The 11,919-nt window shown below is 38.7% G+C and overlaps 1 protein-coding gene across 1 annotated transcript in view; it reads right to left on the bottom strand.

Annotated features, from left to right (window-relative positions):
* Positions 1-297: 297 nt before the first annotated feature.
* helz (helicase with zinc finger) overlaps positions 298-11,919 on the bottom strand; it is a 47,909-nt gene continuing 36,287 nt past the window's right edge. Inside the window, exons 24-33 of the mRNA XM_040034276.1 lie at positions 11,226-11,505; positions 7,958-8,003; positions 7,301-7,488; positions 6,842-7,043; positions 6,627-6,709; positions 5,955-6,468; positions 5,076-5,337; positions 4,231-4,879; positions 3,024-3,318; positions 298-2,879 (exon numbers count right to left, since the gene is read on the bottom strand). Of these exons, the coding sequence (XP_039890210.1) occupies positions 2,536-2,879; positions 3,024-3,318; positions 4,231-4,879; positions 5,076-5,337; positions 5,955-6,468; positions 6,627-6,709; positions 6,842-7,043; positions 7,301-7,488; positions 7,958-8,003; positions 11,226-11,505 (2,863 nt within the window). The 3' untranslated portion in view covers positions 298-2,535. The remainder of the gene's footprint in view (positions 2,880-3,023; positions 3,319-4,230; positions 4,880-5,075; positions 5,338-5,954; positions 6,469-6,626; positions 6,710-6,841; positions 7,044-7,300; positions 7,489-7,957; positions 8,004-11,225; positions 11,506-11,919) is intronic.

Genomic DNA, 11,919 nt, shown 5'->3' with positions numbered 1-11,919 from the left:
TTAAAAAGGGCATACCTCTTCTTTGAACAGCTTCTACAAAATTGAGGCGTTCCCAAAGTTCTTGTTTGTAAATACCTAGAAAATGTATATTTACAAGTATGTGTTCTCTGCAAAGTCAAAAAATCTGGACCTTTGAGCTAGAATGTGACAAAAATGAAACCATACCGTGTATGAAGCTCTCTGCTGAAAACAAAGTTATTAGCAGTGGGGTTCTGAGGAAGTGACCTTTAGAGAGATTTATGAGAGATTAACTACCATGTGGAAGCCAAGAAACAGCAGGACGATTTATTCTTTTTAGCAAATTGCAGATGGGGCAGTGATGTGTTAACAATTCATGAATTACATGACAGGACTGAGCGCTGGACCACTGTTGTCACTATTGCTTTGTCGCTTTTTTTTTTTTTTTTTTTTGTTAAATAAAATAGGCAGATACAGTGTGCGAGCATCTTTTTATACTTCATTTCCACATGACTCAAATCAGCTGGGTTTCAAGTAAAATTCATGTGCGCGTACGTGTGTCTTCCTGTTGTGTGTCAACTCCTTTTGAGTAACTCAGCGGCATGATTCATCCTGTAATTTATTAAGATGTTACAAATATAGAAAAATGTTCGTAGTGAAATGCAAAGCACGAGCAGAGCAATTTCAGTTAGATTAAAGAGAATGAAACGTGTCTACTGCAGTAGCGCTAATATATCTAATCTGAATAAAAAGGTTCTGTGAACCACGAGGAGCAAACCCAATATTTCCGATTCATTCTTTATATTCACACCCTACAAGCAAAACAGTCAAAGGTTTCTGAACAGCGAGTTCTATGTTACTCTTCATTTTTCTTTTCAGCAGTTTTAAAAAGGTTGATATTACATACTCTGAATTTCCAAAAATACCCAGCTCATGGAAAAGCTGCTGACTTTGAGCAGGACTGAAATGATCAATGACCAATGTTTGCAACAAAACAACAAAAGATGTAAGTAATATTTATTCCTAAGGACTTCAAAACCTTTGGACATTCTGGCCTAAAACTAAGTGGCAAGAAACTGGCAAATCATCTGAGATCAGGTTAACATAACGGGTCTATCATCAACTTTGGGCAATTTTCTATTCATTGTTATTATAAAGAAAATAAAGAAGCATATATATATATATAAAAAAAAGTTGTCACACCTACAACATTTCAGGGTGTTTACTCTTAAGTTCCAACATACGTAAGACCAATAATTTCGTGTGTTCAAAAACATCTGACTGCAATTCTAGATCTTCTCAGTTTGCCTGTTAGACACACTACTCTGACCTCACTGTCCTTTCTTCACTTACACAAGCCTTCAGAGTACTGCAACCTTTTCAAACAAAACAACACAATAAAAACAGAACTCTGCCCAATAGCAAAACACAAACAAACAAACCATTTCACTCCAGTAATTATACTGAAACAATGTCATACTGTTGGACAAGAGTTGCAAAGTAAGTCCACGATGCAATGACGGTCTTAAACAAAGAATAAAATAAAATAAAACCACCAACAACAACAACAAAGAATTCATGTAACTGCGTGTCAGCCACAAGCAAAGCAGTCTAGGATAATCTTATCACTGACAAGGATGGTGTTCTCTGATCTTTAACGCAAAGAGAGGAGGAATGAAACAGTTGTTGCTGCTTTGATGTTGAAGCTGGTAAAAGCTAAAATATGCAATCGATATTTGTAATTTTTTCCCCATAAATAATCACATTTTCTACTAAAAATGACTGAAGATGATTCCCAGGTAAGGATGTCTAAGAATTAAAGATCAGAAGCTAAAAACAGGAAAAACAAAACTTTAAAACTCATATTGCAAATCTAGCATGATACAGGAATTTAAGGACATGTCTGTGGCATACGATTCAGTCTTTTATTTTTTCTTTATATGTACATATTAGAGCAAAATTTATCTACTTCTATACACTGTTCCATGTAGTTTCTGTGTCAGTTGACCACTTAGCTTATGTCCATTACATCTACAGTAGTATGAAAATCAATAAGTAATGTCCACTCGAAACGGAGGAATAAAAAATAATAAAAACATACTTATTTCGCAAAACAACTTCAATAAGGAAAAATACAAGCGGGAGCTAAGTGGTCAACCAACAGACACCATTGTTTTTGAGCTTTTTTTGTTTTTTTATGTTTGTTTTTTGCTTTTTTTTTTTTTTTTTTTTTAAGCATTACGTACATATACAAGTGTAGATAATATAAGTATATATTCATATATACATAATGAGTATGTATATATACCAGTAATGCATTCATTATATATACTTATTTTCTTCACAGATATGTGAAATAGGAGGGAAAAAAATGACTGTTAAAAATAAAAAGTTTAAATGAAACAAAATGCATAAAACCAACCTACTGATAGAAACAACTTGTAAATGCACTTTGCACAATTTTTGTGTTTTTAGAAATGATTTTACCTTTTTTATAATTTTCTTTTTTATTTGTTTTTTTTTTTTTATTTGTTTTTTTAAATTATTACTTATTCACTTATGTGGGAGAAGTGACACTCATTTAAAATAGGAATAGTACCCATTGCTACCATTTGAACTTCCTATACTCAGCTCTTGTAGGAGGGAGAGGGGGTCGCTATTCTTCTTGACCTGTTCAGGCCGAACTGCCCGGGGCTTAGGTGGAGCGCGAAGAGCGCTCGCGTAGGACATGGTAGGCTGTTTGCCTAAATTTGGAGCCCCCTCGCTGGGCTCGGTGGGAGGCTGAGGCTGCTGCTGCTTGTTGTTGGGCATGAGAGGAGGAAACTGATGCTGAAGGGAGTTGAGGGAGTGTGGATGTGTCTGCTGTGTTCCTGTGGCTTCTGCCTTTGCATGCTCCTCTGCCTGACGAAGGGCCTTGGAAGCTGTCATATGGGAAGGCAGCCAAAGGTTATGAGAGGTGAATGAGACACGGACATAGAATTTAGCATATATAATAAACAACTATCTCAAAACAATCCAAATAATCAAGTGAAGAGGAAATTGGGCTTGAAAACAGAAAGATTTACCTAGAAGGTCCCGATGCTGAGCGAGCGTGCCGGCTCCGTTACATGGAATGTTCTGAAACGGACCCGGACCGCCTCCATTACTTGGCCAGAGGTGGTCATGTGAAGGATAGCTGTAGGGGGCGTGTGGGTGCTGATGATGCTGTATGTGAGGATGAGGGTGGTCCTGGGTATCTGATGCACAAGGCTGGGATTGCTGTGACAGGGTATTGTGGGTGTTGGCTGGAGATGATTCATCTGGGTAGGTGGACGAGATACGGCGCTGATAAAGAGGCCGCCCTGGACCTCTGGGTTCATACTGTAAACACAGATACAAAAACAAGGTCAGAAGGTGATATATAGTGACTACAAAGAGTATTCAATTGGTTTAAATTCCCAGTGACTGACAACAAAGTGAATGTATGCTCTCAGTGTTGTAATAAGAGAGAACAACCTTTTCCAGACCTTGCTTAGTTTAGCTACTTCTTGTAGAACAGCATTACAGTAACACATCTTCCATATTGATTTTTATTTTTTTTTTTAAGTTAAAATTTGGGTGATTTAAAAAACAAAACTTTAAGCCCACAATTATCCACCATTGTCTGTTGGTGTATTATAATCCAGGGCTGTTTGAAATCCCTACTTTAAGAAAGCAGCGAGCAGTAAGAGTGAAACAGCATTTCAGTTAATAACTTGATTTGGCTGAATACTGGCTTACCATTAATATGACCATATGGTTAATTAGCATTACATAATGTTCTTACTAATTCATTTCCCAAATAGTATTTTTATGATATTTACACCAAGCAACAACCTCTGGTACTTCAAGTTTGAGTGTATCCTTAAAGACTCCCATGTTAAAATGCTTAGAGCCTGAGGCAATACAATTTTTTTCTTCTCTAGGCATTAATTTCCAACATTAAAACAACTGCACAGATTTTCGTTTAATAAGTCATCTATCTGGATACTAGAAATTGGAGTAGGACTGATCTGATGACAAGTGATCTGACAGAAGCAGCTGTAGCCCCACAGCTGTCTGCTGGGCATCACCACCCATAATTGGAGTAACTGGATGAACTGGATCTTTGTGCCTTCACTTTTAGCTGTGCCCCCTTAACTTTGTTGCTTTGGATGAATAACCTTAGCATAGAGATGCTACTTCAGGCAGTTCAGACTCATTGCTAATTTCACTGAAATATTATTGAATACCACATTAATGAAGAGCCCTTACCTCATCTACATTGTGATGTGCTGTGGCTGCTGATGTTCTGGGGGATAATGGGTGGTAGGGCTCCTGATCTGGACCTTGATTTTGTTGTTGTTGTTGCTGCTGCTGCTGCTGTTGCTGCTGCTGTTGCTGCTGCTGGTGGTGCTGATGGTGAAGCTGCATCAGGTGAACCTGCTCCTGCCTGCTAGGGTGAGCCATGATGGGCAGTCCATAAGGAAGGCCGTGGCCCTGATTCCCCATCAGAGGGTTCTGCTGTGGTGGGCTCACTGATGTAGCTCCACCATGGGGCCACTGGGCCTCTTGCAGAAGGTATTTGACCTGGGCAGGAGGGGGGCTGGCAGATTGAGCTGGTGGCTGATGTGGAAAGCTACCAGTATTGTACAGGGGATTCCCTGGGTGCTGCTGCAGACCTTGGCTGTTAAGAAGGTTTTCGTTCAGTAGATCCCGACCTGTGTCATGGGGGTAGAGTCCTGATGGAAAAGGGCCAGCTTGATTGGAAATGGCACCTAAAGAGGATGAAGGGTCACCCGAGCCACGGGGCTGGGACTGGCGATACTGGAGGAGGCGAGACTGAGGTGGGGGCTGCATCTCAACTGCTTCCCTGGGCTCAGGCTGTTCCTGTGGAGCCATCTCTCTCAAGAGACCTGGATACCTAGAAATGAAAATTGTTTACTTTTTTATTTTTTTGAACTATGTATTTTGTTTTAAAACAAAAGAAAAAGAAAAAAAAAACCTAATTGTGCTTAACATATGATATAAAGTCCAATATTTAACCTATAATATTTCTATGAGATCAAGTTAGTAGACCTTTACAAATGACTATAAAACATACTAGTGCCCAGTCTAACCTGCTGAAAGTTGGCCCGGTCGAGGCAGAAGGAACAGCTTCATCATCCAGATTGGAACTAAGGCCCCAGTTACCTGCCCGAAGCAGCTGATGGGGAAAGCGAGCCATGTTGGATTGAGCAAGGTGGGCAAGCTGTTGGGGCAGAGGAAAGGCAACACTGGCCTGGATGAAAGGGCTTGCTGCCTCCCCCCACTGGCCCAGCCTAGCTGCCTGCTGCTGCTGCTGCTGGGTAAGGGCCTCTAGAGCCAAGGGTCCCTGAAGATCTGAAAGGGCAATGGTCTGGTTAGTTTTTGGAGTCATTCATGTATTCTGCATAATTATATGAGCTGCAGGGTTAGTATACACAGCATGGTTAAGAATACCTTTAAGTAGATTCTTTATGAATAAATATTCAATATATTAAATGTACTGCAAAATCAAATATTTACCCTTTCATATTTTTAAACATATGAAAGCTGCACATTCTAATCCAAAAAAGGAATGTGAAATTTGACTATTTGACAAACAATCTCCTCACATCTCAACCATGGAGATTGTTGCTTTAAAAGTTCAGAGAAAGTTTTCTTTGAGGAGAACAGAACCAGTCTGATTGAACGTGCAAGCACCTTTCAATCCTGAGCAGGATACTATACAAACTTCAACATCTGCATAAGCAGAACCATCTCTGAATACATGACTACCAAGTTCAGAATCTCTTGAAAAAATGTCTATATGAAAAAAAGAGATGAATTAAATCCCTCAGACTCAAATTAAATGAAAATTCTAAGTAGAAATAATAAGATGCTAATTTTCCATCATCATCAGATTCAGCTCCCTCCTTTGTAACACAATTCATTAGCTAACTAAAATTAAATTACTAGTAAATATAGTGTTTACTCACCCAAACCATCTCCTGGGTTTCCATCCTGAACCTCATCCCCAAAGCTGCTGACCCTGTTATGCTGTGACAGGCCTGAGTGGTGGCCTCCTGGGTGGCCCATTGGAGTCCTAACAGAGCTACTCATCTCCTCTACTCCTCCAGAGTCTGGCCCATTCAAAGTCGGGGACTGGACAGGTCTGTGAGTTGGTATAGGGCCACTGAAAAAAGACGCATTATGGCTTCCACCAGTGTAGGCAGGACTGAGCTGCTGTTGCTGCTGCTGATTTTGCTGGGCCATCCCTGGGTGTTGAGGCTGGCTAACCCGATAAGGAAGCCTAGTGACTGAATACTGCTGGGGGAAGGTTCTTCCACTGATTGGATTTGAAGGAAAGGGTGTACTAGGTGGCGCAAGTTGGAAATTAAGAGGTCTTTGGGCAGCTGAGGGGTCTTTTCGGTGTAGCAGAGGATTGGGAAATCCAACTAGGCTTTCTGTCTGTGAATCCAGACTTCGACTTTGGCCTGAGTCTAAATCTCCCTAGACAAAAAAAAGGATAAACACTGGTATAAAAACACCATAAGTTGTACAAGGAATTTATCACTGCTTTTGCAAAATATGTTTTGGGTTTGGGTACAAATAAAACTGACAAATTACTTTTAACCCAAAAAAGAAACATTTAAATGTCAACAACTTACCTGTTTTTCCTTCATGTCTGTGTTTTTTCTTTCTGGTGTCTGAAGATGATTCTGCTCTGACTTTGAACATCCTTCTAATTTACCTAAGACGTCAAAAACAAAACAAATTAAAAAGACTTAACACTGCCATTTCCACATTGCTAGATGAAGGCATAAAATTGGATTAGAGTTTTTAAACTGATCTCTTGATTTAGAAATAGAAAGTCAAGGCAAACCATTTCTGATGGGGTCAGAAGGCTCTTTGTCTGGGCTCGGCTGGGCTAGTCCTAGAGGAGAGGGGTGTGCTACCCCACTATAAGGAATGGGGGAGCCTCTATTTGGTGGCTGCAGCAGATTAAAGTTGTAAGCCATGGCTGCTGGATGACCCATGATGCGAGGGTCCACAGCAAAGCGATTCTGGTAACCTGGCCAGGGCAACTTAGGGAGAAGAAAAAAAAATACATTTCAATAAAATGTTTTCCTGTGGTACACAGAAATCAGGCAGGGGAGCTTTTGTTATTTTTAATACTATCATTGTGACCATAATAACTGATCAACTTATTTGAAATAGTAAGGACATACATTTACAGATATCTGCAGTGCGTTTTTTTTACACTTTTCTAAAAGAAGCAAACAGTTTTATAGGTTCCTTTTTAAAATACAATATTACACACACACCACACCAGTAAACTTACATGCAGGGGCATGGGCATGACCATGTTTCCACCATATACAGCTGGAACGTAGAGGATACTGGCACCTGTATGCGGATCTATCCTCTGCACAGGACTAGGTGACTTGCCCATACCAGCTGGTGTGCCACCCAAAGGTGGTGTGAATGCCCGAATAGGGTTCCCCATCAACACTGCTGGGTTTGGTTGGACTGCAAAGAAGTAAAATTGGTAAATTACTTTACTGTTATGACATTATTGTTGTCAGATTCAAAAGTAAATCTGTAGTAATAATAATAATAATAATAATAATAAGTAAATCTGTGGGAGCATTTCTTAAATAATATTCATTTTCTAGATTCTGGTTCTAAATTATAGCTATTTAGGCTTAGACAAAGACAGTGCTTAACAAGTTTATTATATCACCTGTCACTATAACAGAAAAAATGATTTAGAAAGCTGTCAAATATGGGTTTACAATTCACATTTATATTGTTATTTAGTAGGCAAATAACAAGCATTGTTATACCTAAACTTGTGCCAGCCTTTTTTCTTTTGCTGTCCTTTGTCCCTTCACTAACCACAACTGACACAGTTAGTTTTGTGTTATTGTCTTTCTGTTTCCTTGCTGTTCTGGTAAGATAATATTTAGAAAATCGAGAGCAGAAAGGCTATACTCACCATATCCTTCAGGTGGGAGATGCTCTGTGTGGTTTGCATGTTTACCCTGCAAGACAATCAGTAACAAAGGTTAAGAGTCTGAATGTGCCAAAAGAAAATTATTCTCATATCACATTGGTAGAAAACAAACAGAATGGAGAATGAGAATTATTATTGCTATTAATGTAATCAGTAATGCAACAGAAATAGTAGATGACTGTGGGTTAGCTTACTTAAAGGAGGAAGATGCTAACAGCAATTCAGTGCGATTTGCTATGATGGTCTTAGATAGACATGATATACAAGGAAAATGACTAGTCATCATAATACAAGGAAAACACTAAAGCGAAGCACAAGCAATTTTGACAGCTATAATAAAAATAAATGTATAATTCAGAACATTACAGAAGCTACGCTGAAATAACATTGTGAGAAGAGCAAAAGTGCCAACTGAAATATGGAGTTTAGCACACACACAGTCTGCCAAAGCCTTTTTCATTCAGTCTTGCTGTGTTAACCACAGCAAAGCCAATGTTTATGGGTATTTATGGATCTCTAAAATATGTCCACACTTGTGTTGTAGCTAGGCTGCCAGCTTGCACAGAGAAGCAGCTAAACCAAACCATAATAAACTACAGGAGAGATATCTAATATATTTATTCCACTCAAATGGTTTAACGTGGCAATGGAATGTAAAATGCAGACTTGGCAGAACTGAGTCATATTACAACAGCACAGCAAATGTGAAAATTCTGTATAGCGTAAGCAGGATCCCTTTCTTAAAACAGACTAGAGTCTGACATGTGATAGCAAAGCAGCTTCCCCTGTCACGGTTTCATTGTGCAACATCAACTGAGCAATGCCAGACACTGGATTGAAACTGGTGCCTATAGTCTAGCAGGGCAGTTATTTGATCCAATCACAGATTCACTGCTGCAAAATGTTCTCTGGAACTAGGTGTTAAACATGATATCTTGTACAATAATTTTCCCAGATTGCAGGAGTCTGCTGAGAATGAAAAGGGACCACTGATGAACATTTACTGGCTTCATCCAGAAGACTGAAATTAGATCATGTAACCTAATGTTCTCTTAGTTCTGACAAAAGGCAAACAAAAAGTTTGTTAGCTTAAAGCTTCATTAGTGACAATAGCACAATCCATCTGTCAGTACAGGGGCAGTGTGCTGTACTGTGAAATCCTAGGTATACCGGCGGGGCATGCAAGAAAGACTGAAAAGGAGGAATTTTCCAAGAAATGTCCGACTTAAACATATTTTTAGTAAGGGAATTAACATGGGGCAAATTTGAGCACAACTATCAGTCTTGCACACTTGCAGAAAAACACCATCTGCATCAGAAAACAGCAATCTGAAGTTCAGTGAAGCATACAGTACGTATCTGGCAAAATGGATGCCCAACAATGCTTCAGTTTTAAATGATTGTAACCACAATGTACTTTACAGTTTTCTGTGTTCATTGATGCATGCTGATAAACATCAACCAAGAGTGGATTTTTTTCCCCACACAATAATCAAACTGTGGAAATGTGCTCTGTAGCTTTTAGACTTGAATCCTAACAACACTACAACAGTCAGGAGGTTAAGTTTTAGAAAAATACTGATCATCAGCAACGGATGTTAAAATGATGCACTGAAGCAGTCAAATACAAGCCAACATCAGAATCCACTGCAGGGCATACTGTCATTATGAAATAAATTAGAACGATATGTGTAGCGTCTACACTGTGTACAAAGACACCAGAAAAAAAGATTTGACCTTTTAATCAACATCAAACTGCATAAATACATATAGAATATTTAGCACATTCTGCATAATGGTGTAATTGCAAATGTTTATCTGCATATTTAGCATAGTTGTAAGTATGACTGTGCAAATAGAAGTGTGTGAGTCTGTAAAGCTGGCTGCTACTGCGGAGCTCCAGCTCATTAGGCCCAGTGGGTGATGGCAGCAGGTTGTCAGCAGTGGTGATTTCGTTAACCTTTACCTCAGTGCAGACACAGAGGCGAGGCAGACATTTCATCCTGACCTAAACAATTAACAGATCTTCTGCCAAACAGGTTATGCTAATATTCTGTTGGTTCCCCCCCTCCCTTTGGAATAAAAGGACTGATCATAAAATTATTTCCTGTGGTGAAAATTAAACTGAGTCATTTGTTCAGATATTTGATTTGCATCCACATATGGAAAGCTTTTATAAGTTTTATTCTATAAAAGTAGGTAGCACTCAATTTATTTCTGATAATTTGCTTTCTATTTTGATAAACCAGTGTGTTCTTACCTAACATGAATATTGGATTAGCATAAAAAAATAAAAATAAAAATATTCAACACCATTTAAGATTCTTCTTACGCAAATGGGTCCTAAAAACCTGTCAACACCCTAGGCCCTCTGAGACAAACAATAACACATATATAGTACAAACAATTAGCTTTCAAATATCACTATATACTGTATTATTAATATGACAACAAATAACATAATATAAAAAAAATATAATAAATAAATAAATGTGACAAAATAATAATTATTTCTGCATGCATATTAGGTTAAAAAATAGTCAGTGGAAGAAAAATCCAACTGAGCCAATTTTTTATTTTTGTAATTTTGTATGAGTGTTTAACTGTCTTTATTGCATTTTTTTTTTTTTTTAAATCATCTTGAAGCCTACTTATGTTAAAGGTAGAGAGCCATAAATATGACAATGGGAATACACAGCAATATGCAGACAGTGATGGATGTCAATTTTCCACAAGCAAGGAAAAAAAAAACCCAAACAAAAAAACCCAAACAAATAAATTATGCTTCTCAGCTCAAATTCAGTCCTCTTAGACTTTGCTTTGTTTACCGTGTCAAATGGTCACTGTGTTTCCAATGGTTGAGTTCAAAATCACTTCCAAGCAGGGAAGCGGGTTGTGTTACTATGACAATCAGCAGCTGCAGCACAAAAGTTTTATATCTCACCTCTCATCCAATGAGAGGATGACAGCAGAAACCTCTTCAGGAAACTTCACAGACTACCACAGGTTTAGTTAATGTGAATTCTGACTCTCTCTTTATTGATAAAGTAACTAAATTATGAACTTATTTAACGGACATGACACATTGGTGAAATTTGATAGGTGTCTGCATTTTCCTAAAGTGTTACCATTTCAGCTTTGTTTATAACAACCATCAGCATTATCATTATTATTCAAAATACTTATGAAAAAAATAGAAATGCAGTATTTTTTCTTTCCATTTTGCCCTCCACACTGAAAAACACCTTACCTTAGGAGGTGACTGTTGCTGCTGCTGGGGGCCCTGCTTGTTGGAGGCTGGCTGTGCATGCTGAGAATGTGGATGATGGTGGGGATGGAGGGCCTGTGAAGACGAATGGTGTCCTTGCAGGGGCCTAAGGGCACGAGGGATGAACTCTGGCGCCAATGGGTTGAGGACATAGGTCTTTTTGAGCTCCAGGGCCTCCAGCTGAGCCTTAATCTGCTCGAAGGTGATGCCATGTAGGCTCGAGTTTTCATGGCAAATGGAAATAAAGTGCTCCCAGAATTTTCTGGAAGTGGGCAAAAACAAAAAATGTTGAAAATTTTCTTCTAGTCTCTGGTATTGTTTCTTATTTGAATTGGGTGTTTAATGGATTATCATTTGAATTTTTTTGCCTGCCAGTGGTACAACTCACTCCTTGGGGGATAAACATAAAATATCACAACTATTTATAGCAAAGAGGCATGTGCACAGTGCAGAAAAACTAGAGGGAAGAAGGAAAACGAGGAAAAGGAAAAATCTTTGTGTACTTTATTTAGAACACAATCCTTTCCATTGGTATGATTAAAACAAACAACAGCTGTCTATAAAAGATGGCTAACAAACTAATAGAAAAACCCTAAACCCTTGAACTGTGAGGAACCTGGTGGCGCTGTTATACTGTCGTTGGCATTTTGCTGGCACGGCTTGAGGCAACTTCTCA

The sequence above is a fragment of the Simochromis diagramma genome, unplaced genomic scaffold (assembly GCF_900408965.1).
Source record: "Simochromis diagramma unplaced genomic scaffold, fSimDia1.1 OVJJ01000747.1, whole genome shotgun sequence".
NCBI classification, from domain to species: domain Eukaryota; kingdom Metazoa; phylum Chordata; class Actinopteri; order Cichliformes; family Cichlidae; genus Simochromis; species Simochromis diagramma.
Note: the sequence above shows the minus strand (reverse complement) of the source record. Positions and strands in the feature narration are given on the sequence as shown.